The sequence below is a fragment of the Dreissena polymorpha genome, chromosome 13, assembly GCF_020536995.1.
Source record: "Dreissena polymorpha isolate Duluth1 chromosome 13, UMN_Dpol_1.0, whole genome shotgun sequence".
NCBI classification, from domain to species: Eukaryota; Metazoa; Mollusca; class Bivalvia; order Myida; family Dreissenidae; genus Dreissena; species Dreissena polymorpha.
In genome coordinates this window covers 66841646-66862886 of record NC_068367.1, presented here as the reverse complement: position 1 = coordinate 66862886, position 21241 = coordinate 66841646, and the positions used below count along the sequence as shown (strand labels likewise).

General features: G+C 34.2%; 1 protein-coding gene across 3 annotated transcripts; it reads left to right on the top strand.

Moving 5' to 3' along the window:
• The first annotated feature begins 392 nt into the window (after positions 1-392).
• On the top strand, positions 393-19820 carry LOC127856089 (cyclic AMP-responsive element-binding protein 1-like). Of its 3 annotated transcripts, none has more exons than XM_052392080.1 (7): positions 393-511; positions 2322-2502; positions 3289-3371; positions 11444-11577; positions 13878-14084; positions 15941-16091; positions 17060-19820. In XM_052392080.1, exons 2-7 carry the CDS (start codon positions 2335-2337, stop codon positions 17202-17204), a joined length of 888 nt encoding a protein of 295 aa, XP_052248040.1. In that variant the 5' UTR covers positions 393-511; positions 2322-2334; the 3' UTR covers positions 17205-19820. The 3 variants fall into 3 exon arrangements, with proteins under 3 accessions (XP_052248040.1, XP_052248041.1, XP_052248039.1); XM_052392081.1 differs by lacking the exon at positions 393-511 and adding an exon at positions 518-722 and having other exon boundaries at positions 13878-14051; XM_052392079.1 differs by lacking the exon at positions 393-511 and adding an exon at positions 518-722.
• Positions 19821-21241: the final 1421 nt, after the last annotated feature.

The window sequence follows — 21241 nt, the reverse complement described above, 5'->3', positions numbered from 1 at the left end:
TAGTTGACGTTTTTTTTATCAATTCAGCAACTCGTGGGTTTGGCTTTTAACAATATTGATGTAGTGGTATTTAGCCAAACCGCAGCACACATCCTATTTTTAGTTCGCACTAAGATATTCTGCCCCGTAAAAAAGAGAATTAAAATATTGCTTTAAATATATTCAGAAAATTGAAATAAATACTTTTATTTTTATGTATTATATATGTCATATTGTTTTGATAATTTTTACTATCAAACACATATCGGAAATTCATTATTATATGCTTAAATCGAAAGTATAAAAACAAACAGTCCGAACTAAAGAGTTTACTGACGTCATCAGCATAAAATTAACCAATGAAATTCTTTGTTGTGGTGTTATGCGGATGAATTTCATCCATTTTCTAAGAGTTATTCGGCTCTGCGATAAAGTGATGACGCTGATGGTCGTCGTTTGACGTGGCGACTACGTATCTGCAAGTTAAACCACTCTAATTGGTGGCAAGGTCGTGACGAAATCTGCGTAATTGGTATGTACCCTGTACACAAAGTTGAGCTAAAACTGATAGCACTTTTAATTTTTAACTATGTCTTGATTGATATTCGTTTAAAATCATTGAAATTTTCAACAATCACGCAGTTGTGAACGAAATCAGAGCGAAGAGAAAACGAGACACATCGTTGACAAAAACATTGGAATTACTACAAACATGGATTTCTACAAAAGTTCCCACGCTTATGGTAAAGTGTTTGTGTGACTTGTTCATAATATAGTAAGTGTTTTGGCAGTGATTTTGCCCGATCAAATACAAGTTGTGCAATTTTCTCCAGTTCCTATGAAAACTAGGTCACGACAGTTGATTTTTACAGTTTTTTTAACGTTATATTCATGCATCGCGTTTCATTCATATTTTTTATGTGCTGACGTAACAGAAACTAGTTGGCAATAGAAAACTATTTTGAATGTAATGGGTATACTGCTAAATTATTTATTTTTTCATTATTTGTTTACCAAACCTAAATAATTAACCCAGAGAAGAGACTTATCCTTCAGTCATGCCTTGCAAATATGTAATTTTGTATAAAAAATATTTGTTACGTGCTAGAGTTTGCTTAATGGTTATTTTGTGATTATTATGCGCCTGAAGGGTGGCATATAGTTTTTTAACTGTCCGTCAGTTGGTATGTTTTTCCGTTCGAAAAACTTTAACATTGGTCATAACTTGCAATATTGAAGATAGCTCCTTCATATTTGGCATGCATGTCACTGTGTATTTCATGGAGCTGCACATTTTTAATGGTGAAAGGTCAAGGTCATCCTTCAAGGTCAAAAGTCAAATATATGGCTTCAAATGGCGCAGAAGCGGGCATTGTGTTTCTGACAAACACATATCTAGTTTTTGTTTTACATTGAACACTTAATTATGTACCCAGGCTTTACAACTTTGTAGCCTGAATACTAATTTTCTTTAAAACTATAAATATGAAGCACACAGAGTTGACCTATAGGGTTCAAGTATAATTCGAAAGCACATAGAGTTCTTTGGTGTTCTGAATTTATTTCATTGAGCAGGCTATGGTAGGGAAGCAGGCTCAGCAAAACATAAGAACTGTTTGTTAGACAAATTGTCTAGATAGGTTAGAATCTTTGCGGAATTGTTCTTCATATCTGTTAGACTTGAAGCTTTATATTACATTTGAACTTTTCGATTATCGTTTGAGTCACTGCGTCTGACAGCACGCCACTCAAATGTCAGACAAAGCAATTTTTGTCAGCACACTAATGATTGTCAGACATAGAATTTGTTGTCGGCTCTGGCTTACTCTCACATATTTCACACACTGTTGAAAAGGAATTCACAGCATATTATTTTAATGCAAATTAAAGTTTAATTCTTTTAATTTTGGGTACTATTTCAAATGAAAGCTTATAAAAGATTGCAAATGCAGCTGAGCATGCACATTTCAGCAGACCTTGACTTCTGTATTACTTTTTACTTGCTGGTTATCTATTTTATTGTTCCCCACCGGTTTCACAGGAGGGGACTATGGTTTGCGCTCTGTGAGTCTGTCACACTTTTCTGGATCCTGCGATAATTTTAAGTTCTTCATATTTTTTTCAAGAAACTTGGAACATGGTCAGATGGCAATATGGAGATTATGCTCGTCTTTTCACTTTGTTCCTATGTCAAGAATTCTGGTTGCTATGGCAACAAATATATATTTAAAAAATCTGACAATGATGGAGCCGAAAGCGGACATAGATTGCTTGGCAAAAGTCTTGTTGATAAAGTTTTATGCTCATCAATGTTATTGATAATATTGGCTTCTCAATTTCAGGACCTGATTTGCAATGTCTGACTCAGACATTGATGTAAACCAAGGACTTCAGGTCGTCCAGGTTTCATTATCAAATCCGTCCCATTCAGTGATTCAGCAAAATCAACAAATTATTCACACAAGTCAGGGTTCAGTGATTCAGACAGCTGGATCAAACGTTCCTACAATACAGGTCGTACGGGTAAGTCGTCTATGACACAAGTCACATGAGTTGAATTCAATTTGCACCCAAATCAAATATACATGTAATTAAGCCCCAACACTCAAATACATGAGAAAAACTCCCCCCCCCCAAATCAGGAAAAATAAGCATGAAGAAAACAAAAGAATTAGCCAAAATATCTTGTTAAGTCTTCAGATTGGAAAATAGGTGTATTTGATGTGCTGCTAACAAATACTTGATAACTAGGTGTTGTCAAGTTGTCAATATTATTTAAACTTAGGTTAAAGCCATAGAGCTGCATAGGGAAATTAACTTAATGTTGCACTTAATTTATTTGTATATCTTCTGGACACCTTCAATTGTGTTTTTGTTTTTCCCCATTGCAAAAAATGCAGGTTTTTGTGACTTTATAAAGAAGGAAAAATCACCGTAGTTAGGTATGGTTTACATTCAATATTTGTCAAATTGTGCTATAACATAAACAAAAAAACTTAATAAATCATACAAAATATTGAGACATTTTTAATCAACCTTCATTATGCAAAAGAGCTGTGCTTGTAACCAGACAGTTATTTCTCCTTTTGGATCTTAGCAAGCCTGGAAAGTTGATTGATTTAGGTACGGATTGGCTAAACAATATTTATTAAACATAATGATTAGAAAAACTAGAATTGGTAAGTGGTGTAACTGGTCTTATCAATTTGACGGAAAAGTTTCAATTTGTGAGAGTAACACATGTTAATGTTTTACTCTGTGACACTTTATTTTAGGTGTGAATGTTAACTCTATGAAACTATATTTTAGGTGGCACACATTGACGAAGATTTATCAGACCATTCGGAAGGAAGGAAGAGAAGAGAGATTCTGTCCAGAAGGCCATCCTACAGGTATAAATTGTGATAACAGTTTTTTTGTTTAATTAGATGTTCTTAAGGAAAACAGGGTTAACTGCATATGTAGTGTTTTTCCCAGGCCATTTTAGAGTGGCGAAATGCCACACTGCCCTCACGGATAGCCACTCTGCCCTTTTCAAAGGCAAATTTCGCCACGCGCCCTTATCGATAACATCTTTATTGCCTTATGACCTAACTTGGTCCGCAAAATCAGCGTCCTTGATTGTCTGTGACGCTCCGACTGTGCTTGATTTACTCGAGAGACATCAACTTCTAATCGACTATATTAATTGAGCAGATTTAATCTATTACAAGGCTCGATTTATAGGTAGGTCTTACTGACTGCTCCAAAGCTGTGAATTAGTCATGCGTGAATAACCCTGTGTCAGTATCAATCCATAATGCCAGAGTCTATGTTATACCAAGCGCACTTTTCGGTCGGCATTGTGTACTCCTCCACAATAAAATCGTTACTTCAGAGACTTTTGATGAAAAACTCAATGTTATTCTCGTGGCAATTGTGCATTGCATGCATTATTCAGTTATATCAAAACATATATTTTTACGCATAATTACATTTAAAAACAAAAACAAATTTATTCTTTATCGTTTTCGTCTTTAAGATAATTAGATCTAATTATTGAAATAATTATTGAGACGTATACTAATTTAACAAAATGCGAATCGCGTATACGATTTAACGTTGCTATGCGCACCAGTCGCTTACATCATTTGACATTTTAACAACATGGCGGACTATACAGAATTAAATTTTGACTCGGCAAAAATTGCAAATAACGTCGTAAATGATTGAATTAACAATGGAGGTTATACATTAAGAAGGAATTAATGAAATGTCTGTGATAATCAAAGATGCATAAAATGTTTTAGATAGCAACAACATAATTTATTTGTAATCTACTCGGTTGGTGTATGTCATGGAAACGAGTGTTTGCATATTGTTAGCGATCAATTTACTCACAATGTTACAGTCATTGAAATTCAGATTTAAATCTACAAGCAAGTCGGGCTAGTGCTATGGGAATTTGAACAAGCCCTAGTCAGAATTTACTAGCCCAAACATTTTTTTTAAAAATGCAGATAAACATAACATAAAACATCCAAAGAAGCATTCATTTATTTAATCTTTAGAATACAATATAAATCTCTTATTAATTTCATCCTCATCCAAGTTAGCTTCCTCGTCATCTGAGCCAGCCTCTTTCGAATCCTGAAATAAGAAGAAATTAACTTATCCCACTTTTACATTGAATTCGGTTGATTAAAGCCCCGTTGATTAAATATCATCTATAATCAACGGCAGGAAATGACGTCAATATTTCGACGAAATGACGTCATAAATCCAGCGAAATTATCCAGTCAAACTAATTTTGTTTTAAATTTAAATAAACAAAAAGGTTTACAAAATAAAAAGTGGGATAATTAGAATTATAGATTAGTGTTGATTATAGATCAGGTTAATCATGCTCGGCACGAAAACGAAAAAGCACTTGCCAAGGCTTGTGCTTTTTGTTTTCTGAGCCTTGCATGATAAACCTGATCTATAATCAACACTAACGTATTATTCTCTATTTCACACACGGATTTCAATCAAATCACAATTATAAATATATACATAAAGTTTAGGTAAAAAAATTAGCAGGAATGTATCCCATATATCCATGTGAAAGAGAGAGCAAACCTGACCCACCAGAAAATATATAACAGGGTTTTTTTTTGCCCAATTTTATAGCCGAAATTCGGCTATGTTCCCAATCCCAAAAAGTATACTTTTTTCCCAAAATGTGGCAAAAAATTCCCAATTGCCAAAAAAAAACAAAAACATTTTTTTTTTTTTTTTTTTTGAAAGAAGTCTTACGTGTATTTTATCTCAATTTTAATTCAATTACATCTAAGAAAGTATTATATGATTTTTTTTCTTTTAATTTAAATGATTATAAAGAGTTAAATCAAATTTAGTATTTCCCTACTCAGTGGACTTTTCGTGTGGAAAAAAAGGCTAATGAATTTATTTTCCCAATTTCATGAAAATTCCGATAAAATTCCCAATTCCAAAGCCATGGGCTATCTTCCCAAAAAGTGGAAAAAAAACCCTGTATAAGCAATTAACTGCCAGGTTATTTTACAAAAAGCCACTTGACAAATGCGTCAATCACAGTTACCTCAGATTCGCATTCCTCAACGACGTACTTCAATGACAACTGTTCGGCCATTACTCTCTGTGTCCCAAACGCAACGCAAAACATTTATTTTACATAATAGTAATCCAGGAACCACAAAACCATGCGTTTTATGCACAGTAATCCAATTATCGGCTGATTGCCCAGCACGTGTGCGCAGTGTGTTAAAACACCGGTAAGCGTCTGTTGATTTAAGGGACTCAAAACTTTGTTTACAAATATTGAAAATGAAAGTGGAACTTGTTTTCTGTTTAATGAATTGTACAAGCACGTCGGGCTTGTAATATTGGATTTCCTACAAGCCCGCAAGAAAAAATACTAGTTTTTTGCTGTCGGACTAGTGCGGATTTCGACGACTGATGTTATTTTAAACATTTGGCAAGATTATTGTTAGAAAATGGGATATGGCAAACATGGTTTCATTTATATGTTAGTGGATCGGGGTATAATCAGATTCATATGCATATATTGCTTTATTATGTTTTTCGTGCTGTACAGTTTATTGAAACAGCATGGAACTTAAATGTACATTGCAACGTAAATATATTAATATAAATTATAGTAAGTTAAATACATCAATTACCATTAAATGTGCTTGTTTATATGTTATTTTTTCCACAACTGCTTCTGATGCGATTACATGTTTCAACGTAATTTAGGTATTCAGGGAACGTTTTTGCCCTCTTTTTGCCTAAACTGCACGCTAAAATGCCCTTTTTGAAAGTAATGCGCCATGCCCCTTTGCCCTCCTGGGAAAAACACTAATATGGGTAAAGTGTCTTCTCATATAAGCATGTGTAGACCTCATAGACTAATTAGCAGGGTTCGCACAAGGCTTGAAAAGTGCTTGAAAACGAGTCCTAGGCTCAGGGTTGGCATATTGACCGGTCAATTGAGTATTGACCGGGCCGGCGGTCAATACCCGGTTAAAACCGGTCAATACTGGTCATTACTGGTCATTATTGGTCAATACTGGTCGATTGAAAATTGTAGCATTTAAACATGACAAAGGAACAATTTAAGCTATTCTATATTAAATCAATAATTATTCTGTAATTGATAAACTTTTTTTGAGTTATCTATTGTAAAAAAAATCTTTAAAGCTGTAAAAAATACTTCTTATTATTTATGGAAGCGGTCTCAAATACAAAAGAACTAAGGCAATATCTTTATCTCAGTGTATCACATCTGTTACTGAAGTATTATTACCATTGTAGTTACCATAGTATTTCACTGATCTATTGATAAATCTACATGTATTTGATAAGCTGATGGACAAACAGAACTCTTGTGGTTTCTAGGGTCATAAATGATCTGGCCCCTAAGCCTTAATTGCTAATAAAATGCATGCACTGGTATGTCTCTGATGGTGACAATGAAGCAAATCTGCCCTTAGGCTATTTCATTTCACTCACACAAGATGAGATAACTTGCTTTTAATGTTATTAATTTAATAGTTACTTCTAACTTGTCTCCTTTCTATATTAAGAGGGTTTTCATATTTTAAAGTTCAATTGGTCTTCAAATGAATAAGCAATCAAAGTTCTTGATTTTGGCAACAAATAATGTTTGCAATTGTGAGTCTACTCTAGACTCTTCTTTTCAATTATTTCTTTCTTTTAATAGTTATTTCTTATTATGTTTTGTTTTTTATATCAATGGAAAATAAAATATTTTTTCACTATTTTGTTAAAGAAATCCAGGCAAGAATACATGACAAGAAAGGGTTGTGTCAAAGGTGCCATGTTATATATAAGGCCCTATTATCAGTTTTGGGTGCCCTAATCTGTATAGGTGAGAAGACTGTGAAAGACTGTGGAGACAGTGGGGCATAAGGAACAACTAATACACAGTAATTGACAGGTTCTTGTTGAATCAAGCACAGAATTTTCTGAGCATTTATAATTCGTTAGAATTGAAAAAAAAATCAATCGACCAGAAAAATCCAATTGACCAGTTATATATAAGGCCCTATTATCAGTTTTGGGTGCCCTAACCTGTATAGGTGAGAAGACTGTGAAAGACTGTGGAGACAGTGGGGCATGAGGAACAACTAATACACAGTAATTGACAGGTTCTTGTTGAATCAAGCACAGAATTTTCTGAGCATTTATAATTCGTTAGAATTGAAAAAAAATTCAATCGACCAGAAAAATCCAATTGACCAACTTGACTCATTTGCAAAATTTTGAGAGATTGGCCTACAAATTGCATGAACAGGTATAAAATAGTGGGTATTAATAGCTTAAGAAATTATTGGCAACATGTTTGTTTAACTTATATTATCAATATTGTTTAATTAAGCATGGAATATTAATCAAAATTGGGGGTAAAGTTCAATCGACCAGTATTGACCAGTAATGACCACTTTGGGGGTATTGACCGGGGCGGTTTTAACCGGTAAAAACCACCGGTTAAAACCGGGGGTGGTCGATTGGTGCCAACCCTGCCTAGGCTTGAAAAGCCCTTGAACAAAGGTTGGCCTTGAAAAAGTGCTTGAAAAGTGCTTATTCCATGTAAAAAAAGCCTTGAAAATGTTTATTTCTGCTCAAAATTACATGTATCATCGCTTAAATTATAATCTTAAATCGTTTTTAAGGGAAATATTACGAAAATTATCATAAATTCCTTCGCGCAAAAAGTTGAGTATGAAATATATAAGTTTCGTACACTATTGAGTACGAAACGTTATGTGTACACGTCACAGATTATGTGTATACGTCAGAGGCTCTCCATTGTGATCAATTTTCGCGAGTGAAAACGCAGCAATGGGGATGTGTCATTTCAAACCAGGGTGGTTAACTTAATATTCCTAGTTACAGAAAACAAATGACATTCAAAAAGCACATTGTCGGGTCTGTATGAAGACCGTTGATGTCAGGGGATGGGGGAAAGCGCTTTGAAAAGCCACGAGAAAGGGGAAACCCACAAAGAAAACATGAAATTGAGAAGCAATGTGTTTGTTTGTAATAACTTTAAAAAGTAAATACATACAGTCAGTACACCAGTTTAGAATCGCCCGGCAAAAACGTTTATTCTTTTTACCACAATAATTTTTTCGGGATTTAGTGTCAATGTGAGAAGATGTAAAAATTAAGGGTAATATTTATTTTGTATGATAACAGGTTAGGTCAGACGGCATATGCAGTTTTTTGTCATAAATAGCCAATTAAAGTTCAACCTTAGGAAAATAATTAAAAATCATTCAGCTTACAGAATTAGTATTTCAAAACATTGTCATAGCATTTGTTTTCAATCAGCAAAAAACTTATTTGAAAATAATAAAGCCTTCTATATCCATATGCACATTTCAAAACATAACTCATTCAATCAGTTCCGGTTAACTTTTTGCTGCATTTTTCCACCCTGTAAGCTATTTACAAAAGATTTCTTGCTAAAACTTTGTTAATTTATTCCTTTACCTAATGTATACCTTAGACACTTATCATTTTGTTTTTATTGGGGCATTATGGAAAATTAAATACAAATTAATCGGAACTGCTGATTATCGGGAACTGGTTGACAAACTGTATGTGAGACTCATTGAGTTAAGGATGGATAACATGTATGTAATAACTAGAAATAACATGTATGAGTTATTGTGGAATAAGTTGAATTTGTTTGAGCAAATAAATGATATTTACTGTGTTAAACTTGCTTGAAAATGCACTTTTTTAAGGAAACTAACCTACGGTTCTCGGCCTTGAAAATGAAACTTTGGCCTTGAAAAGTGCTTGAATTTAGGTTTGAGAATTCTGTTTGAACCATGAATTAGGGACAACACTTTTGGATGAAGAATATCTTTTGGAGCAAACATCCAGTTTAGGCTAAATAAAGTGTCGTCCCTGACTAGCCTTTGTTGACTGAATATGCTTATCTGGGACGACACTTTTCGCACATGCATTAAGCCCCGTTTTTCACAGTCTGATCATGACTCCTTTTGAAATGGGTGATATTAGTGAATGTCAGTGTCATGCAGGTTTAAATTAGTTAATAGATAGACAATGAACTCAGAAAATAGATGCACCATGAACTCAGAACTTAGATAGACCGGTGAAACATTTTTAGCTCGACTATTATATATGAAAATCAAAAATATATAGTGGAGCTATCCTTCTCACCCCCGGCGTTAGCGTGCAAATGTTAAAGTTTTCATACTACCCCAAATATTTTCTTTGTCCCTTGACATATTGCTTTCATATTTGCATGCTTGTTAACCAACATGACCCCAACCTATAAACAATAGCAGACAACTCTATCAAGCATTTTGTCATAATTATTGCCCCTTTTTATACTTAGAATATGCATTTTATTGATAAATATATGTTGAAGTTTGCGTACTACCCCAAATATTTCCTATATCCTTTGACATATTGTTTTTTAAATGTTGCATACTTGTTTACCAACATGACCCCAACCTATAAACAAGAGCAGACCACTGTATCAAGCTTTTGACATAATTATGGCCCCCTTGACACTTAGATAATTGAACATTTTGCTTAAATTGCCATTACTTCTTTATTTATGAAAACATTTTATTATTACTTTGACAAAACAACACCTACCTGAATACCACAATGGATTCCACCCAAACAATACCCCACGCCCCTACCCAGAATTTCCCCCCCCCCCCCCCTCAAACCTACCCCCCCTCCAAACAACAATATTTTTTAAACATCATCTAATAAATTACCACACCCCACATTATACCCCCCTCTAACCCCCTCACCCCCATTTTTTTTAAATATATCTAATAAATTACCCCACCCCACATTATACCCCCCTCTCACTCCTCCTACCCTCCCCCCCCCCCCCCTCCCCCCCAAAAAAAAATATATATAAACAATAAATATTTTTCCTTTTTTTATTTTTTAAAGATCGTCTAATACTAGTAAATGACCACACCCCACATTATACCCCATTATTGAATATTAACAATTTCCCCATGATGGCTTACTTTATACTGTCAAGCACTCGAACAGTCGAGCGCGCTGTCCTCTGTCAACTCTTGTTTTAATTTGACTTTCTAGACTACAATGTGTTATTGTCTGTATTGACATGTTAAAAGAAAACCAGCAAGAATATATTAGATTTTGTCCCTTGATTTATGTATAACGAAAATATTGTAAATGTTAAAAGAAATAAGAATGGTTTATATCAAATAATGAATTAGATGATAATGCATGTGATATAATTTATTATTTGTTCATTAATTATTTGTTCGAAAATGCCTAAGTTGTGTGTCATTCAGTAAGAGTTGTAAAATACTTTCAATTAGTGGGGACTTTTAATGTCAAGTTATTTGATGTAATTTACCTGACATTATCTCTACCTGATTACAAGTAAATAATTAAGAAAATAATTGGGCACATCCCTAGGTGATGTTATATGTTAATCTGTCAAGTTGAAAAAACTTCTCACATCTAGGGAAGTGTGATACATTTCAAACAATAGCAACAGGATGTTAGGCAGTTTGTCACACATGATTGCTTCTACTGGGTATAAAACAACCCCTTGCAACTTTGTTAAGTGTCTTTAAATTTATGTAACTGAATCCATGATGATTGGGTTAGTGGAGGGAAATTTTATTGGAATTGTAAACATTTGTGATCTTTAAGTGTTATGTTTGAATAAAGCACAGAAATGTTTACAGCTGATTCTGACCCATTAAAATTATTCATTCACATCAAATATTATTATTAAGCATTTTTTTTAAAAACACCAGAAAAGATAACTGTTATGTGATTTATCATAGTATTATGGGAAAACATGTAACAGTAATAGCGTAAAATAAATCAGCTGTTAACATGTTTCAATAGAATTAACCTCATGGAAGTACTATTTAAAAAGATGTCTTTTGTTTAGGAAAATCTTTAACGAGCTGTCCTCCCCTGTGTCTGTAACGAAGATAGAGGAGGAGTCAAACGACAGTAGTCAGGACGGAGAGTCCCAGGACAGTACGGGTCTGGCCGCTGCCATACAGTACGGGAACGCTACAGGTACCTGGATACTAGTAACTACTGAACTAGTGCTTCTGTTTTGCAATCTGTTTGACTTCTTTTCTTTGTAAATGGCGAGCTAACAATTAATATTTTTATTCTTTAAATGTCAATAGGGCTTTGTGGATATCATGTTTCTAGCAACTGGGAAGTCAGGAGTTTGATCCACACTATATGAGTGTTCTTTGGATCTCCACCAAAAAAAACGAATACTGGTTTTACCAAGAAAACAGACTCGAGAGCGTTTCAATAAGCATTAAGCTTCGGATGTAATTGAGCTACAAAATAAAAGTTAAAAATAAATTACTAATGTCTAGGTTTTGATAAAACCTGATATTTGATTTACCTTGAGGTAAAAACATTTTGTAAGAGCTTACATGGTCCAAGCATTGCATGTGGCGAGCTTTTAGCAGTTGTAATATGCACTTAAATATTTATTATGCAAGTGAACTGTCTGTAAGCCCAGGGCTCGAAATTAACTTTTTTTTCTACTTGCAAAACATTGCGAGCAGCTTTAAAACCAACTCGCAAAATCAAAAACAGTCTCGCAAATTTTGCAGGAAACATAAAAAAGTTTGGACATTAATTTAGTACTATTAAAACAAAATAAAAAGTACTTAACATACACATTTTATTTCTGCAATCATACAAAGATATCAGTTCTTTGAACCATAAGGGTATTGTTTTCAAATATAAGTGTGTCGTGTTCACTCAGAAAACAAAGTTTAAGTGTCAGTTTGGGATATTTTTAATGGGTTTTCAAATAGTGAAAAAAATCAGCTATGATATCGTGTGTTGAGTGCAACATCACCAAAATACAAATCAATGGTTAACTTTACTTTATCTTTCGTATTTTTATTTCCGTCTGTAGGCAAAAAGAAACTAATTATGTTTGGCTTCGACGCCATGTCTGTTCAAGTTCAATGAACAAATGTGAATAGTTGACTGTTTCACGTTCTTTGTACCAATACTATCCGCATATCTGTACTATAAGTAACCAGTCTACATACAAGGTGCGCGCTTCCGCATACAGGTATTTAGACGTTCTATAAAATGACCTACGGTTTAGCGTTCATGACGTCGAGTGCATTTATATTACTAGTTTTTTTTCCACTATTTCTTTACTCGCAAAAAAATACTAGTAGCTTAAAACTTAACTCGCAATCAGTATTTTTCACTCGCATTTTGTGAGTGTGTGCGTGTTAATTTCGAGCCCTGTAAGCCAGCTCTGTTTGTCTTGTTAAGGAAAGGATTTCTTGACAATACACCAACAATGCTTGTTTTAGCACTTATTAGTGCCTTGATTTTTAAATAAATGTTTGTTGTGCTTAATCATTAAGAACTTCTATAATATTGATCTCTCTTTTATTATTCTGATTTGCCTCAAACATGTTAAATGATTCCTCCCTTGCTGTTAAGTTATCTTTAGTGGTATGTCTTGATGGCTTCTGATTAGGAAAGAATGACGTCTTTTTTTAGGAAAACAGGTGATAGGTCAAAGCAACAGGCTTGACGCATGTGTTCATTTTTATGCCCTGTATCGAATGATCAAGGGTATATTGTTTTTTGCCTGTTTGTCTGTAATTGTATGTGTGTGTCTGTCCCAAAACTTTAACCTTGGTCGTAACTTTTGCAATATTGAAGGTAGCAACTTAACATTTTGCATGCATGTGTATCTCATTGAGCTGCACATTTTGAGTGGTGAAAGGTCAAGGTCATCCTTCAAGGTCAAGGGTCAAATATATGGCTTCAAAGCTCAGTAGGGGGCATTGTGTTTCACAAACACAGCTCTTGTTTTTTTTTTCAGAATTATGGGCCCTTGATCTAAGTGGCTGCCATTGAAATTGTATCTGTATGTGTAGCTAACTACATCTACATTTCTCAGACAATTGCATTGAAACTTAACCATAAGCTATACATTACTAATTACATATGAGCAGAATAGAAATGTCTAGTGCACTGTTCCTTTTACTTTTCCATGGTCATGGCTGCCATGCTGTAACAAAGCTGTGCAGAAGTATTAGTGACTTTTGTTACAAAGCTCTAGCTTTCTTAATTTTTGGTTATCCAGGCAGCAAAGTATGTATATATAAAAAGCCAACCTAAAATTACTACACCAATTACCCGTAATGTGATATTGTATGTACGGGTTAAAGTTTTGTAAATGTTTACACAATTGTTTCATGCACATGCATCTAGCCTATATTTCCTAAAATGGAGCTATTTTTATTCCAAGTGTTACCCAATCCATTAAGCCTGGTTTCCCCAGAGCGAGGCTCATATATAACTCCAACTTGTAGTGTTGCCATCCGGAGCCATCCAGATCAGCGTGAGTGCCGACGGGACCCCAATAGCCCAGGGCCTGCAAACCCTCACGATGACCAATGCCAACCAATCGTCCAGTGGGCAAACCACTGGCCCAACCATCGTACAGTATGCACAAGGCCCTGACGGCCAGCAGTTCTATATCCCAGGTATAGACCTCTCCCTGTGGGACGCCCGAGAAAGTTAGTGTAGATTGGCCTATCCATTAACTCTTTACCACTCAGATATGCATCTCAACCTATTTGTAGCCCTGTAGAAAAACAAATTAAATTAAAGACCTTTCTTAATAGATTCAAGTTTTAAAGTCTTTATTTTCAACCCTTATTGATGAGAATCAAACTTAAAACAGCTTAAAATCTGAACAGCTGTCCTCATTTTGTGCTGGTGCATACAGCTTTTTACATTTGCTTCTGAGTGTGAAAGGGTTGGTTAAATGTATATTTGTTTAAAGGAGGCTTGGTTCATTCTTAATAAGTTATCGTTTTTATACGCCCGTCTATGACGGGACGTATTATGGTATACCCCGCGTCCGTCTGTCAGTCCGTCTGTCCGTCCGTCTGTCCGTCCGTCTGTCCGTCCGTCCGTCTGTTAATGTCGTACGCTACGTCAAATATCCTTTGACAGATTTTCTTCAAATTTTAACACAATCTTAATATTGATAAACCCTGATCCCCTTTCGTTTTTGACGGAATTCTGAATTGTCGTTCCAGAGTTATGGGACTTTGTTCGTCAAAATTTCGTGATTTCATTGAATGTCCTACTGTAGCTCAAATATCCTTCGATGGATTTTTTTCAAATTTCAACACAATCTTAATATTGATAAACCCTGATCCCCTTTCGTTTTTGACGGAATTCTGAATTGTCGTTCCAGAGTTATGGGACTTTGTTCGTCAAAATTTCGTGATTTCCATGCTCATGTACTTATAAAATAAACCATGTATTCAAATACAAATAAACTGAAGTAAAAAAAGGATTCAAAGGGTTATTTATTACCTTACTACTTCATTGGCGAACGACGGGCGTATCATGCGCTCATGGCGCAGCTTTTATTATACTCTGATAGCACTACTAAGAGGATCTTGCATTAAATCCATAATATTGTTTGACCATAAACAGATAAAATGTGCTTGAACCAAAGCACATTTAACCTATGTCTCGAAAATTAAAATGATAACATAACGCTTAGTGTGTTGAATCATGTGATGACACTGGCAGTGTACCCAAAACACTTGGGAATATTAAAAACATGCATTATAGATCAATCTCACATGCTGGTTTAGGACTTACTGAGCCTTAAGGACTTGATCTAGTTTAAAAGGTTTACAAAAAAGCAACATTTTGTAAGTTTCTTATGCAGCTCTATGACTTAAAACTAAGTAACAATAATATAATAATAAGTTTTTGTGAGCAAAAAATCAAACAATAATTTCCCAATGTGAAGAAAATTTTTGCACAAATGATTTCCTATTGGGCAAACAAAATTGCTGAGCCTGTACAATCAGCACAATCATTCAGTCTATTAGGGACGACACTTTAACTGGGTTTTCGCTAAGAAAAGACTTCCTTAAAACTAGTTTAAACGAAAAATACCGTAAAAAGCAAAGTGCCTTGCAGGCTGACTAGCCTGTGTGGACTGCACACGCTAATGTTGGACAACACTTTACCCACATGTTTTAAATGTTGTTTTGTCTGGAATGAATCTCATTTATTAAGACTGGACCCTGTGCCATAGTTAACTAGATCAAGTCCTTAAGGCTCAGTAAGTCCTAAACCTGTGCATCCCTATGAAACATTCAGGGCCCCTAATGTGGTGATAAGGTCTTTTGCCCCTTGGATTTGTTTAAAAAAAACAGCTGTTTTAAATTGTGAGAAATTTAGTCACAAACTTGTCAAAATTGTGGGGAAAAAATGGTCAAAACTTTTAAAATTGTGAATGTTTGAGTCATGAACTTCAATAAATTGTGACAATTTCGTTAAAAAAACTTCTCAAAATTGTGAAAACTGCCTGCATGCTTACCCTATCCACCTTGTATTCCAGTGGGAAGCACAGGAACGATGCAGGCGTACCAGATAGCCAATACCGGCACACTGCAAGGTGGGGTTGTCATGGCAACTTCATCAGGCCTCGGTCGGGATGCTGGTAGTGAGGAGGCAGCGCGGAAACGGGAACTCAGGCTTCTTAAAAATAGGTATGTGGGAAAGATATGGGAGCAGTAAGGCCTTTTTTTCTGGGAAAACTTGGCTAAATCCATGTGCATAAAGTTTCAACCCAGATTAGCATGTGCACAGGCTAATCAGGTGCATCACTTATAGCTTAGTTGGGGTATCTTTTATAATAAGAAAGTTTATAAGTGAAAATACAGTTATGCAGAAAATTGAAGACACAGATAAGCCTTTCAGTCTCTGCATAGGCTAATCTGGGATGACACTTTACGCACATTCAGATTAACTTGAGTCACTCAACTTTTTGTTTGAATCATGTTAAAAAAATGTGGATAGTGAATTTATTGCATTTTTCTTCAAATCCACATGAATGTGCAATAATATTAGACTGGTGAAATTTCATCTGCCTGAATATATTTTATTTTTAAAATAAACTTTTTTTCAATGGGTCACTGCGTTTGTTAAGATGAAAACAATAGTTTAAAAATCCCTAAACGATAATGGTCCATGTTTAAAAATGTATTAAAAAGATTGTTAATTGTTGGTAGTTTCAGAATGTTCAATCACAAATGTTTTCTGTATATAATTTTTAAGTCTTTCCTAACTTATAAAATGAGCAAAAATGTTGTAACAAAAAAGTATATGACTGTGTATGTACATGCTAAATACATTAAGTAATTTATATGGATTGTTTTAAATGCTCTTAAATGTTAGTTATTTGGAATATTTCTTAGTGGTGTGACTAAGAAATACAATGTTACTGAAATAAATGCAGTACTTAACCATGTTTAACTGTCAACCATTTATAATGCAGTCACCTGTTTTTAATACGTAAATGGAGAAAGAAGAAGTTATACATGTATAACAAACAAAACTTGCACATTTGCGTCCATTTTGCTATTGCACAATTAGGTTATCATGTGACTAAAATATATATCAGTGTTGCTGAATGGATGACTGCTATTCCATATTCATGTATAAATATCTGTTATAGGGAAGCTGCAAAGGAGTGTCGTCGAAAGAAAAAGGACTACGTGAAGTGTCTGGAAAACCGTGTTGCAGTATTAGAAAATCAAAATAAGACTCTTATTGAAGAACTGAAGGCTCTTAAAGAACTCTACTGCCAAACTGAAGTGTAATGCAAAGGGGGACAACTGTGCTCATGTTTTATGTGATAAGGGAGGTAATCTGTGTATGTGTTCAAGAAACAATGTTATTTTTGTTTCTGTCTGCTGTAACATGACAGTGTTGACTGTGCAAGTGTAGTTGTTTGAGTTGGAGGGACATGTAAGTATTTCTGAGCCTGTCTGAAGAGTGGAGTGTGGTCTACCAGAAATGTTTGAATTGTCCTGATTACAGGTCAATTATATAAAGCATGATTTCTGATATAGACTGTAAAAAGATGTGTTTTTTAAAGATAATAAATGAATGTTTCCACAATTATAACAATACTTGTGAAAGCTATCTGCATTATTTTTTAATACAAAAGTTTATTTTATTGATTTTTATTCAAATTACTGGAAATGCATATGTGGCTTAAATAACAGGTGTTAAATTTATTTGTTAAAATTAACTTCTTTGTAAGAGTTATGTTTCTGTTATTATGTTAAGTTGTGAAAGGTAAGCTCTTTTTTAATAGATTTGAATTGTTCCTCTTGTTTATTTGTTGATGTTTTTCATGTCAAAAACTCTTCAGAGTAAGTCACAAGGAACAACATTTTAATGACTTAAAAACAAGAATATTTCATATACTTGTATGTATATATATTTAATTGTATAAATGTCATAAAAAGACCAATCTTGTAGGCACTTGCTTGTAAAAATGTAAAAGGGCTGCCAGAGACATGCTTGCAAAACAGACCCAATTCCAAAACAAAAGGGTCAATCCCAAATTATTTTTTCTTCATTGGTCAGTTATAATTTGTATTAGAATTTTTATTTAAACTGAATTTCTCAAAGGAAGTCGGTCCTGTAAAGTTTGAAGGTGTTTCAGCTTGTCTTAAACAAGTGTCTGTAAGACATTCTACATAAAGAAATCAATAAACAATATGTCAAAATCTACAAATTGGCGTGTTACTGTCAACTGTTACCTTGAATGTGCTATATATGTAAGCTTTACAATTGGAAGTCCTTACATTGAGATCAGAAGACAGCATTAACATTGTGTTTGTTTGTTAATTTGTTTCTGCAGTTCGAAATTAAACACGCTAATGAATTTTATTTCTCTTTAAGCACTTTAATTGCATGTTTTGTATGGAAATATGAACATTTTAATGCGCCTTTGTTTTTCATGCTATACCGAATCCTTCCAACTCATAAAATTCATAAATTTATAATGTATTAGTCATATTTTACATTGGATTACATAAGCAATGTTATTGCTTACATAATTGTGACATATCCAACTAAACCATCTTGTTGAATTTCAACTTGCCAGAGAGTAAAAATCAAAACATTTTCATGCTGGCTTGTTAATTATTGCAGGCTTAATTTTGGTGAATATAATTTGTCTCCACACTTTTATATACTTGTATGGCGTTGTGTTTTGTGGTTTATATTATACATATAAGCATTTAAATTGTTTAAGGGTTATACAACTCAAATGTATAAATTTTTAGCCATAAACTGTTTCTTTGTCCAATAAAACATTATTTGCTGCCATCTGGTACATCTATCTTTTATCAGAAAACATGATTTTTTTAATATTTATATTTAACAACATACAACATTAATTTAAAATATAAAATTTCATTAAATTTGCATTGCCTGTTACTGTTATTACATCTAATGTAATAAGTACAGATTCTAAAAAACTGATTCATTCAACTAAAATGCCCAACAGTATTGAATTACATAAATAGCCTGCATTTAAGTGCTTCCTAAAAAACACTCGCACGCAAAACCAAACTAGGGTCATATTTGTATTTCCTTTGCATGCAGGACAAAAATTGTAATTATAATATATGTGTTCCTATTTACTTAAATTATCAAGTAAGTTTATAATCATATATCCCATGTCAGGTTTATCATATATCCCATGTTGGGTTTATCGTATATCCCATGTCAGATTTATCATATATCCCATGTCGGGTGTATCATATATCCCATGTCTGGTTTAATATATATCCCATGACGGGTTTATCATATATCCCATGACGGGTTTATCATATATCCCATGTCGGATTAATCATATATCCCATGTCGGATTAATCATATATCCCATGACGGGTTTATCATATATCCCATGACGGGTTTATCATATATCCCTTGTCGGATTTATCATATATCCCATGTCGGGTTTATCATATATCCCATGAAGGGTTTATCATATATCCCATGTCGGGTTTATCATGTATCCCATGTCGGGTTTATCATATATCCCATGTGGGGTTTGTCATATATCCCATGTCATGTTGCTTATATATCCTATGTTGGGTATATGATGACAATCTATGCTTCTAAAATTAAGATATGATATCTACAGTTGATTAAAAAGCAAGTGCTTCAATTTAAATTTACAATGTTAACGTGTCATACTTCATTCCTAACGTTTCTTTTGCTTGGAACCATACAAGGAATGCCATTTTCTGTTTTAATACCTATGTTGTTGTTTATTTTTGTACCTTCGTATTTGATATATTGTAGCAGTTGCATTATGGAAATAATGTTATTGTGATTTACAGTATGCCTAATTTTATTGTTCTTTGAATGTACAGATTTTATTCTGCAATATTACAATTGTGTCAACATTCAAACGTTTGTTCTCTATGTATTTATACGTAAAAAATATGTTTGCAATGGGTACTGTGGTAGGTAAAGTTGCATAAATAGGTCTTTCATGGTGGACATAAACATCGAAATTATGGGTCCTTACATTTATTAATAATAAGTCAAATAATGATTTTAATCATTTTATAAAACATTACAAAGTTGCCCCATGATAGAAAGTCACAATTGTTGGGGTTTTGAGTTGGATTGAATTACAGGCACGCAGCATTATAGTTAGTACCCACTATCCCCAGCTGCTACCCCTTTCCAAAACTCTCAAATGTGTCCATTTGTTATACAAAATAACAACACAAAAGAGGTTAGTAAAAAAAAACTTATATATATATAATTTTAAAAAAATTGACTTACTTTTTTATGTCCCCCCCCCCCCCTATAGTGGGGGACATATTGTTTTTGCCCCGTGTTGGTTTATGTGTTTGTTTGCATCAAAATTTAACATTTGCCATATCTTTTGCAATATTGAAGATAGCAACATGATATTTGGCATGCATGTGTATCTCATGGAGCTGCACATTTGAGTGCTGAAAGGTTAAGGTCATCCTTCAAGGTCAAATATACAGTTTCAAAGCGGCACAGAATGGGACATAGTGTTTCTGACAAACACATATCTTGTTTGTTTTGTTATTTTTTATAACAAATGGACAATTTTGAGAGTTTTGGGAGAGCAGCTGGGGGAGGAGGTTAGTAACTTATGCCAGAGTGCCTGTGGATTAAATAAAGGAATTACCGGTACATTTATTGATAAAATGTAAAAAACCACATATAATAAAGCTACTGAAACATTCATTCATTTGTACATGATAGTGGTCAATCTGACGACAGTTTTCGTGTCATATAAATGATTACGAAAATCTATGTTTGTTGTGTAGATCAGTTTTGACTTCGAACACAAAGATGGCAGTTTTTAACCAGGTTTTGAAGAAAAAAACTGGTTATTAGATTGGTGAATGTCGGCGACGGGCGGAACAAGCTTGTCCGGACCATAACTTTGTCGTTCACTGTGAGTTTGTAAATCATTTGGCAGGTTTGTTCACCATCATTGGACGGTGTGTCGCATAAAAGAATTACGTCGATATCTCCAAGGTCAAGGTCACACTGAGTTCAAAGGTCAAAAATGGCCATAAATGAGCTTGTCAGGGCTATAACTATGTTGTTCCCTGTGAGATTTTAAAATCATTTGGCACATTTGTTCACCATCATTGGACAGTGTGTCCTGCGAAAGAATTATGTTGATATCTCCAAGGTCACACTCTTTGAGTTCAAAGGTTAAAAATGGCCATAAATGTGCTTGTCCGGGCCATAACTATGTTGTTCATTAGGAGATTTTAAAATCATTTGGCACATTTAATCACCATCATTGGACAGTGTGTCGCGCGAAAGAATTTCG